Here is an 11,709-nt window from a genome sequence, read left to right on the forward strand (position 1 = left end):
AGCAGCGAGGCTTCTAGCACCAGAGATGAAACCTGCAGCGGAGGCGTTCGTGTCTGAGTGTGCATAAAGAAATAAAGTGTAAAAAAACATAAAGATCCTTAAACTGGATTACTTAAGTCGAGGGCTGATCCAGAATTCTGAAAACATTGGTCTGAGGTGTTTTTTCACTTATGGAAAGTCCTTAGAAAACGAGCAGAGTAATAAATATAAAACGACCTGTCAAACGATAATTCTTTCTATGAATCTTTCAAAAAGGTAATCGGGGAATAATCACATGTTTAAATCCATCCAAGTTCTTGTTAGGCTTTTATTTTGAAGTTCTTTACTGTCTTAAGTCAATGATACTTTTCTTCTTTGTTTGGATTTAAACCTGATTTTATTTTGAAATATAATAAAAGATAGAAGGCTATGATATTAACTTAAACAGGGAAAAAGGAACTTGTCATGGATGTTACAGTAAAAAAAAAAACGGCATGATTGAACGTTAAAAAAAGTGAAACATTTGAAGCCACCAGGTCGATATGACCTTTGACTCGTCAGCTGAGCCGCCTGGTAGTTAACGCTTCACCGCTGACAGCCCTTCTGTCTATACATACCAGAGATCAGACGGACATTAGAGGACGACACTGCAGCAGAGTTCTGACCTCTTCATGTCCACTGTTGTTGTTCAGAAAATGTAAAAAAAAAAAAAAGACTGAGATAGAAACTGTACAAGCTGCTCGATCGGAGCCCTGAAGAACCGTTCAAACATCATGTACCGGTATGTGTGATCAATAACTGTGGTAATAGTTAAGTAATAAAGAAAACCTTTGGTGCAGCAAAGTCCAACTGATTGGTGCTTTAGGTCCAGAAAAACAAAAAAAACACAAAAGGAAATGATCCGTTCTTTAGTTTAGATTAGAGACAGAACGTTTTGGAAAAGCTGCAGCAGATTTCTTCAGCCCGCAGAAGTAAAACAGGCCGTTACATTCTCCCCATGGTGACCTGCGACTGATCAAACAACTTCCTGTTTGTGGCACTGATGGACTTTACTGGTCATCTGAACATAATACAGAAAGGTTCTCTACAGTTTCAGACCTTTTTGTTAAAGTGTAGTTGATAAATGAGAGGAAGGAGAAGCAATCTGACGCAGCATTTAATAAACTTTTTGGATCCCATGTCGGATAAAGTTAAAAACACAGCTGTCTGCAAATCCGTCCCCAGACTGAAAGCTGAACTGATTCTGGATTTGTCCTGTAATGTTGGTCGTTAATAACCTGATGGGTTGACCTCAAAGAGGAACGGATGTGGTAACAGGAGTTTTGACCCGGTTATATCTAGAACACAATACAAAGAAAATTACAAAGATTTAAAGATTTCGCTTCAGTTTTTTCTAATTCTTTCCAGATTTGAAATTTTGAGAAATGCCTCTGAAGCCTCTCTTGATGTAAATTTGTTTAAAAAAAAAAAAAAGAAAAAAAAAGAAAAAGAAAACTAGCGACATCATCGTGTTTCTGCCCTTCAAATTAAAATCCCTGCAGAGATGTAGACCGTAGATTCATGACTCCCAGCTCTGTTTTCTAGATCAAAAAGTCCTGCTCACGGATCTTCCGACTTAACATTTAGCATTTTAGAATCCGAATCAGATTGAGAGCGTTTCCGTTCAGTTATGGGCCTGCTGGTCGCAGCTCCTCCCTCCTCCTTCTCCTCCTGATGCTGGTTTCCGGTCTTCAAGCAGCCCTGATTAGTCTCTTTGCTGCAGGGTTTGTACTCTGCCGGATCGAGATCTGGATCTGGATCTGGATCGGGCTCGGGCTGCGACTCCACAGCCGTCTCCCAGTCCTCCTCCTCCTCCTCTTCCTCTCCCTCGTCCTCCCCTCTGTGCGTGTCTCTCTGGCTGCTGAGGAGGCGGAGTCTGGCCATGGCCCGGTCGATGGTGAGCGTGCTGACCAGGTTGAAGTCGTGCATGCTGACCATGTGCAGCAGGAAGTTGCGGCAGAGGTCGTGTTTGACGATGTGTTCGCCGTAATGATCGGCAAACACCAGGCAGGCGTGGTTCATCTGGTTGTCGGCTATGAAGCTGGAAGAAAAGAGGGAGGAGGAAGTTTAACACATGAACGCAAAAGATCTTTTAAAAAAAGGCATTATTGAATCATGGCTGTTGAGAAGCCAGAGAAATGTCCTTCACATTCAGCGTGTTTTATATGAAAAGACACAGCAGGAGTCCGGTCAGTTTCTAAGGCTGCTAACTCTCAAACATCAGCTTATCAAGTGCAGATTGATAAGAAGAGAGAACAATCTAGTTGGACCTCATGTCTGCTTGATACACACCTGTGCTTCATGACATGGAGGTTCCACAGCTTCATGATCTCCTTCTCCCCCTCGTTGACGTCGGTGAACTCCTCGATTTGCTGCAGAGAGAGCAGAAACGTTATCGATCGACTTTCATTGGTACTCGAGAGATCGTTGAGGGGCAACCTTTATTTACAATGACACAGAGTCAGTTACAAGACAGATAATAAAGTGAGATAAAAACGGGAAAAACAGATCGATAAAAGGCTGTAGTCCTCAAAGCGGGCGGCCCAGGTTCAAATCCAACCTGTGGCTCCTTTCCCGCATGTCATTCCTACTCTCTCTCCCTGATTTCCAGCTCTATCCACTCTCCCATCTCTACAATTAAAGGCAAAAAAGCCCAAAAAGAAATCTTAAAAAAACCCATCAGAGTAAGGTAGAGCAAATGAACTACACATGATGTGTAGAATGAAGTGGGTTTGTCCTCGTCTTTAAACTCACCTTAGTCGTCTTCTCTTGGAGCCAGTCGGGCTCTCCCTCGTCCTCGCTGTCCACCTCCATCTCCTGAGGCCGCAGCGGCACGCAGCTGTCGCTGTGGAAGTAGAGGCGATTGTGACCGCTGATGAGCGTCCTCTGCTGCTCCTGATCGCCGTCCTCCGACTCCAGAAACTCAGACAGACTCGGCTTCGTCCTCTTGGCTCTGAACAGAAGGACATTTACAAAAAGCGGTTCGTTACAGGATGTAAGAGAAAAAAAGAACGACTCTGAGATGTTGCCACTTTTATCTGGGATTACTGACAGTCGATAAGGTTGAAGAATAAAAGCAGAAATAGGAAATGTTTGCCGTACCTGCAGGTGAGAACATGCGTGACCGCCGTCCTCTTCACCGGGCCGTTCCTGCTGAAGGCGAAGCCCGGCTGGTTGTGGATGTCCTGAGGGTTTCCTGCGTACGATCCGTCGTAACTCTCGTTGATGGAGACCTCGATCTTGGCTCCTTTAGGATGAGGCTGACACAGAACGGGAGAGCGAGGTGTGAACAACAATCACAACAATGGCGCTCTCTGCACACACACAAGATGGGAGTGTGTCTCACCACGTAGTTGAAGATGAAGCGGGAGTGAGACAGCTTGAGGTGTTTGATCAGACTGTAGAGCTTCCTGCAGTTCAGCGTGCACCACGGACAGTGGAGGTCGTCCCTGGCCTCGGTCTGCTGCCGCGTGTTGTGGTTGTACTGGAACTGAACGGGTAAAACAGACACGACATGAAGTACCCTCTAAATAAAATGTCCCTGGCTCACTGTAACTTCTCATGACTTAAGCTAACATGATGTGCACGAGGCAGATCCAGGATCAGACCTGGTAGAAGATGCGTAGTTTCTGCCGTGGATCCGCTGAGATGAGTTCTCTCCTGGTTTGCACGTCGGTGTTTACGGTTTCTTTAACATCTGCAGCACAAAAAAGGAAAAACACCCCCGACCCCTCGTCAGTTTGTCTGGTGCTGAATATTTTTTATTTTTTTTTGCAGATTTCTTCCTCTTGGTGCTGCTGTGTGGACTCACCGTTTGTTTGCGTGGCTCTCAGGGTGCTGGGTCTGCTGTCCTGGTTGGTCTCAGAGTTGCGGGTGGCCAGAGGTTTAGCCACGGGGGCCGTGGAGCGGTCGGAGGAGTCGGTGGTCCAGCGCAGCGTGAACTGGAGGGTGGGACCCTGAGAGAAGCTCTCGAACGGAGGCAGACGCTGCAAAAACACAGGAGCAACATGTTACACGGAGCTAGCTGTAACGCCTTGTTGTGAACATGAACAACAGCTAAATTAAGATCCAAATAAAGGGCAGCAATACAAATTCATCTGTTTTATGAAATGTTTTGATTATATTTGAATATCCAAAATTTTTGCTTTTCCACATTTGATTTGCTTCTGTGTCGAGCAAGGATCTTAAATAGATCGATTATAGCTATACTCATTCTGAAGTTTTATTATTATTACATTAGTTTGTATTATTGTTCTAGTGCTTCTGCAACAAAAGGATTCTTAACAAGTTTATCCGGCTTTCAGTGTATCTGATATTTGATCAAAATATTCATACTCGTTTACATTTTTTAGACCTTTTTGAGTCTAATAAAGAAAGGAAAATGTTTAGAGAAGATCTTTTAGGGGCATTAAAAGGTTTCTTAAAAATTTCTTCTTTCTTAAAAAAATCAAATGTGTATCTTGGACTGATTCAAGACACCAGGATTTCACCAGCTGCTTCCTGCTTCATGCTTTAAACAGGTAAGTCTGGAACACACCTTTCCATCCAGGATGGTCTCCCAGGTCGCCCTCTTCTTATTGACTGGACACTCCTCCATCTCTTGCATAGACACCTCGTACTCCCCATCCAACAACTGCAGACGTCTGCACACAGACAGAATGTTTCACAACATTATGAGGTAAATTACAACATAATGTTCTGCAGCAAAGATATATCAGTTTGTAATTTTCCTTCTGTATCTGTGCACACACTGAAGAATGTCACAGAAAGGATAGGACAGAACATGTGTGTATGTGAGTTTCACCTGTTTTTATCAAAGACTGTCATCTGGGCCACAAATGTGGTTTCTCCCTCGTCCCTGAGAGAGGAGCTCCTCCTTTTCCTGTTGATCACTTCCTCTGTAAAATCTGTAAGAGACACATGAGGACACAATGTAGCCGTTATTAACCACACACCGCGTTTAACACGGCTTGATCAGAGTAGTATTAATATTTTTATTATTTTGCAGTTTTGGCATCATTTCTACCAGCTGTGACATCGCTGTACTCACAGATCGCAGCTTACAAATCAGAATATTGTGATGAGAGTTTATGAAAGAATTTTTGAAGTATTCTATTTCTCTTTACCACGACCCAGATCTCTGCCGGTGGACAAACAATGAGGTCGTTTTTCCAACATGTCTCTTTGCAGAAACAATAACCACATTAAAAAATGTGGTTACCTCATCACTTAAAACTCCTGTGTCTCTCAAAACTACCATTCAAAGATGTCACCATATCTGATTAACTGAAGAATAGAAAACACCTTAAAAAGGTAGCGTGCAGGATTCATGTATTTTATTTAACCCAGTGTCAGTTTCCCCTCTTTTCACACTTCTTCTCTTTAATTTTTTCACTGCTGTCTGACATCATCTTGCTGATTTTATTCCCCTGTCCAGTTCTTTTTCTAGCGGTTTGACTTATGGTAACTTTACCCTCATTCATGAAATAAGTGACCCCATGAGAGCCATGAAGTGGTGACTTAGTCTAACTGGAAGGGGAATCTGTTTAGAGCGCCCTGTTCTCTCTTAATTAAAATATTTATATTTGGTACCTGTGATTCAATAAGTCAGGACGGGGTTATACTGCTGTGTTGATATTTTGTAGCAGATAAAATGTCGTCTTCTCACCTCTGTTGTGGTGATTCTCTCCGTTGGTCAGGCCGTTGCTCTGCGTCCAGGAGCACCCTGGCCTCGACACCCTGAAGAGCAGCGAGTAGGACTTGACCATGTGAGAGTTGCTGGGTTCAAACTCGCTGCTCGGAACCAGCAGGGAGGGGAAGGAGCCCGGCTTGGCCTGGACTCCAGCTCTTGTGTCTGGGTTCAGGGGGACCTGCTTCTTCCCTGTGGGGACCTGCTTCACCGGGCAGCTCACATCCTGAACGGGGCGGCAGGAGGAGATGTGTGTGGTTAAAAGTTTTACATAAAAAGTCTGATACACTACCTCTTTTTGGTTTTTTTCTCCCACATACTCATCACACTCACCTTCCTCTTCTTGTGACAAACTTTCACCAGCAGCACCTCCAGAGAAACAGAGTTCTGCTCGTTCTCACAGTCCTGAGACGGCTTCCCTGAGAGAACCACGACACAAAGAGGGACAGAAACGTTCCTGAGTCAGTTCAAAGGCTTGATCGAAAAAAAGAAAACGGCGCCGAGGAGATTAAAGTTACCATCTTTATGAAAGAAGCCGGTGAAGGTGAGCTGCAGATTAGAGGCTAAGCTGCGGAAAACAAAAACACACATGGTTGGTTCATCTCTAAATCCCAGTAAGAGATGGTTTCAGTGGAAATCAGCGGGCCGACGGTTTACCTGTGAGTCTCCGGTTCTCCTCTCATCTTCTCCACTTTGAACAGCAGATTGTCAACCTTGGAGCTTTTCCTGCACATGCACACAAACAGCAGGGGTTACTGAAACAGGCGGTTCCTACAGGCAGAAATATCAGATTACACTGAACATGAGCAGATTTCTATCCAGAGATAAATCAGAGCCAGAATGGACTGAGTTCACCGACTACATGATCTGCTATAAATGAACCGTAAGATGCAGCGTTTTGTGTAAACTTCAAACAGCATGTTCTCCTTGTGTGTGTGTGTGTGTGTGTGTGTGTGTGTGTGTGTGTGTGTGTGTGTGTGTGTGTGTGTGTGTGTGTGTGTGTGTGTGTGGAAAGCGTTGCACATACCACACCTGGATCGTATTGGAGCTTTTTTTTGGAGAGCATGTAACTAACAAACTCACATAAATCTGTCCCGACGTCAACCTGAGCGCAGGTCTAATGAGCTCATGTAACTGAAAACACCTGTGAGGCTGTGCAGGGCCTTCACATCAAAAACAAGAAACTTCCACTGCGAATCAAACTGCACAGCAACAAGTAACAACCTCCAGCAGCACGATGCATTCGGCATTAATCCCTGGTGCATTGTTCTGTAACGTTATGGTCATTATTTTTTATTATTCTCCAGGATTAAATTGCTGCTTCTGGTCATTTTGTTAAACTCATTTCAGCTGCTATCCAACCGCACTTCATGTAACCAGCACGTGCAATATCTAATATGTATTTTATTTCTTTTTAAAGGTTTTTTTTTAAAGCCTTTTATGTCTTTATTTGAAGGATGGGATAATTGATCGAGTCAGAAATCCAGGAGAGAGTGAGTGGGAGGCGACGTGCATGAAGGGAGCAACATCTTGGCCATATTTTTCAAGTAAGAGAGTAGACACTCATAAGGCAAAGGCCAGTACCTGTCAGGGTTTTGACTCTTCACACTCTTAATCCCTTCTGGACTAGTTTGAGCTTCAGATTCGTATTAAATGAGTCCCTGAACATTGATGGTATTTCATTCAACTTCTTTGTTTCCTTTAGTTTGTCTGTGTGATTTTTGACTGTTTTGTGAATAGTTTGAAACTTTAAAGTGGGGTGCAGTGAGTTCATCTTATCATCCTGAATCACAAGCAGCGTTCCATGTGACCACAGCATGCGGCACGACGAGTGCAGCAGAAAGTGAAACCGAGCTGCAGAAGTATGGGGCTCCTGGTGCGCTACCTCCACTTCAAATCAGGAATAAAGCATGAAATAACGGCTGCCAGTCTTCAAAACGGTTCTGTATTTCGAAGAGGGGGAAGCACCAGTCTGAGGACTACGTGACCATATAAGGACTGGGAAAAGAAACTACAACTTCTTGAGCATCTTTATTGATAATCCTCACAGAAATAGTCTGAAGACGATAGATTGGATTATGAGAAATAAATGTTTCTCTGGTTTATTAAATGTAAACAAATAAGATGGAGGCTTGAGTCTAATTTGACATGAAGCAAAACTTTTGATTTCCTTGAATCTGTGATTTTCAGTTTGTATGTTTCCGAGTCTTACGGGATGTGATGCAGAAAAAACTTAACAGAAAAATATCTACAACAAGAAACATTTATCTGGAAAATTAAGAAATACTGTTGCTACTGTAAGATGGAGATGATGTTTTATTTTATAGATCTTTATTTATATTTGATGTACTTTATTTGATTTAAGGTTAACTTCTTTTATATTTTTAGGGATGCATTAATGCATTGGTTCAACATCGGCCGATATTTGGCCAAATAATGCGGCATGAACCGATGCCAGTAGTCGATGTTTATCTGCTGTGCCAAATTAAATCAATGCTGACATCTAGCACACCTAACTACTGATTCAAAGACGAGGATTTGTTATTGTGTAGATGAAGTCACCTGTTGAAGAAACTTGTTTTAATTGTCAAATATGAGAGGAAATACTGGCACTGTGGGAGTCTGACACCAGAAGCAGTCGACATATTTCAACAAAATTTTCAACACAAAAGTTTGCAGAACACTGCCCAAAAAACCTGCAGACAACATACAAAGACACTAATCTAAATACATAAAAAACTATTAATAATAGAGATATACAAATCAATATTCTATCAGCGCCTTCTTAATGTGAAGTAGATGTTTTAAAAGATCTATCACCACCAGAATCCTCTTTATGACACGATAATGCAGCCCGAGCTTTAAACAAAGTAAACTGCATAACCTGGCTCCAGTCCTCCTTCATAATGTTATCACACCAAACTGCAGACCAAACCACAAGCAGCCCCCATGTGTATTCTGTTCAACGTCTGTATGCAAAGCAGCCTAACTGAAAACGTCTCATACCTCAGCTTGAACTGATCCGTCCAAGCCCCCGCCTACAGCAGCCGGCACGTCGGTTAACTTTCACTCCACATAACACTTGACCTGCTTTCTAAGAGGCAGCCTGCTCAACACCAGCTTTACATTTAACTTACAGTTATGGAAGTTCAAACTGAGAGGATAGAAATCAGAAAAGGAGCACAGGGAGGAGGATAACTTTAGACAAACATGATCTGCTAATCCTTAAAGGTTTTCTAACACATTCACCTCCAGATTTGATTTTTTTTACACAACTTCTCGAAGTGCTGAAAACCAACATGAATCCACACAGAACAGCTTCAGTCAGTAAGAGTGTTTTTTTCTTACCTTTTGGCGTTATTCCTTGAGTTTCGGTGGGACATATAGGTGAGCGTCCTGTGCAAGAATACGGGCTGAAAGGTAATAAACATTCAGTGTTACTCTGTACTTTCACGTGCCGACATGAAAGAATACATTTGGGGAGGTAAATCATATGGAGGGACACTCACAGCGATCAAGTTCCTGGTGCGGAGGAACCTGTAGATCTGGGTTGGCTCTGAGAACAAACGTCATGAGCACATTACTTGTTGATTCATTCACAGCCAGAAACCATAATTTTAGCCAAACAAAAAGCATGAAGCTTATCAAGAGTCAAAGATTGTTTAAACATTACTCATCTGTAAAGTCAATACAGAATACATTTGCAACTTACAATATCATTTGCTGACCTTTCTTTGCTATACATTAGAATAGAATAGAATTACTTTATTGATCCCAAACTGGGAAATTGTGGCGTTACAGCAGCAGGTTGTCCAAACACACAATATGAGCAAATAAACACAATATAATATTAAATACAAAGTAAATAAGTACTAAAAAATATCACAACTAAGAACGTGAATATATACAACCAGGATTTAACTAAGCATTACTAGTCTTAAATAGGAAGATTAAATGTAAATGTGCAATGGACAGTATTGACATAAGTTAAAGTGCATGAGTGTAGACATGTTATCAGCAGAAACTATTCAATATAACGGCGAGTAGACAGACAAATGAAGTGAACATGAGTGCAGGGATAATTTGTAAATGTAACATGTGCAGAACAGATTACAGTAAAGGAGAGACAGATATTATCATGATGACAGTTCTCTGCTCGCAAGAGGTGAGCTGTTGTACAGAGGTATTATAATCTTGAGAGTAGTTTCTCAGACAAAATAAGACATTTGAAGACATCAAATTGTGCTGCTGAGGTAACTTGCAGTACAATTTATACATTTCATAGTCCAAATGTTTGATTAAAATCTCAATCATCAGGCCAGCTGGGGATGGGAGGGTGTTACTGCCACAGAGACTTGTTTGTCTTACTTGTTCTGCACATTTCTATACCATTTGTGGCAATGTGGAATATTACTGCCCAAGCCTGGTGTTTTCTATGTTTTATTATTCTTCTTTTCTTTTCTTTTTTGTATTTCTATGATGCAAACTCAATAAAAGATATTTGAAATGTAAAATCTCAAATCAGAGATTTATCATTAAATCCTTTGGTGCTGCAATGTTTGGTACACTTTCAAACAAGTGCAAAACAACAGAAACAAATGTGTTCGTGTGGAAATTAACTTTATTTATTTGATGTATTAGGTTTGTATTTATTTAAACATGCAATCAGAACCTTAAGACTAAACTTTAGCATGAATCACAGCAATGCAACATGTGCAGTATTCGGGACACTGGGTGTACCATTCAAATGGCCCCTCGACCTTTTTTTAAAAATAAAAACTCTGATGCATGATAAAAGTGTAAATCAATAAGAGGAGCTACTCACTCTCAAAGGCCTGCAGGAACAACTCGTGGTCGGCTTGAACGAGTTGCATGTTGGGCTTCTTCGCTGCAGCCGCCGCAGAGGAGGACGGCTGGTACCCCGCAGAACCGAACCCCGCCGGGAGGCTCTGCTTCTGTGGAGCCATTACCGACACAAAAACAAAGCAAACTAAACTGTCCCACAAGCAGATGTATGAAGAAAAAAGATCCAAAAGATGTTTTAAAAAAAAAAAAAGAGAGAAACTCAAGTCCTCTTCCTTTGTCAAAACAAAAGAGCGGCGTTCAGATGAAAACTAGCCGAGCAGCACAAACAACGCTATCTCTTCATTTTACAAGCGACTTATATACACTTTAAGTCTCCCCTTTGTTGCGTTGCCATGCGTAGAATATTTCGTTTTCGTTCCCGGGAGTCGGTGTAACCCGTAACAGAGGTCGGTGAACAGGTTTGAAATGCGCGAAACGAGATATCAGCCTCCGGCGAGCTGACGCGGCTCGCTAGCTAACCGGCTAACTTCCTTAGCCAGCTAGCGACAACCCCCGGGGCTAACTGACTAGCATCGTCTGCCTCTTTGACTTTAGTAATTACGACTTTGAAAGTTGACGCTGAATGACAAGTGATTCAACAAAAAATAAGCACACGTTTCAAAGGCGTCGATGCCATAATTTCGCGTAAATTCGCACTATATTACTCCTATCGTCTCTTGGCAGGACGGGGTTAGCGGTAGTGGAAAGCGCCGCTTGGCAACACAAATGTTACCCGGAAAGTATTTTCAAAATAGTTTGTGATTTAATTTTAACTCCTTTAAATGCCACGGTCGCTTAGTTTTTTTTCTTCATAATTTTAGTAATGTGAAGATTAAACATTAATTTACATTTACAACACTCCCTTCGTTGCTCGCATATTCCCTGTAAATATATTCACTGCTGGGTGTATACTTTTATTTTGAAGGCATAGTTAATTTGAGCTCCTCGTCGTCTTCATTGTGACTTGACGAATGTATGATGCAGCCCCCGCTTGTGTTGAAAGATACCGCCTTCTAACAACTTTAACCAATCAGCGTGCTTATGAGGGAAACCCCGTGATCTCATTGGTGGACACTTTTTTGGCTGGCCTCGTTGTAAAATCTAGAAGCAGGAGGTGTAGTTCAAATGTATTTTTGCCGCCTGCAACATTTAACAAT

General features: G+C 42.1%; 1 protein-coding gene across 1 annotated transcript; it reads right to left on the minus strand.

The window, feature by feature from the left end:
• Positions 1 to 287: 287 nt before the first annotated feature.
• Positions 288 to 11,274, minus strand: LOC109994092 (polycomb protein suz12-B). The gene is made up of 16 exons (XM_020647255.3): positions 10,533 to 11,274; positions 9,217 to 9,263; positions 9,056 to 9,120; positions 6,365 to 6,433; positions 6,226 to 6,275; positions 6,041 to 6,126; positions 5,687 to 5,933; positions 4,823 to 4,925; positions 4,556 to 4,661; positions 3,830 to 4,004; positions 3,627 to 3,715; positions 3,365 to 3,508; positions 3,121 to 3,278; positions 2,773 to 2,971; positions 2,311 to 2,390; positions 288 to 2,059 (listed from the first exon to the last, which is right to left on the minus strand). The coding sequence occupies exons 1-16, from the start codon at positions 10,672 to 10,674 to the stop codon at positions 1,579 to 1,581; spliced, it is 2,241 nt and encodes a 746-aa protein (XP_020502911.1). The 5' UTR covers positions 10,675 to 11,274; the 3' UTR covers positions 288 to 1,578.
• Between the last annotated feature and the right edge of the window lie 435 nt (positions 11,275 to 11,709).

Source organism: Labrus bergylta, chromosome 16 (genome assembly GCF_963930695.1).
Source record: "Labrus bergylta chromosome 16, fLabBer1.1, whole genome shotgun sequence".
Classification (NCBI taxonomy): Eukaryota; Metazoa; Chordata; class Actinopteri; order Labriformes; family Labridae; genus Labrus; species Labrus bergylta.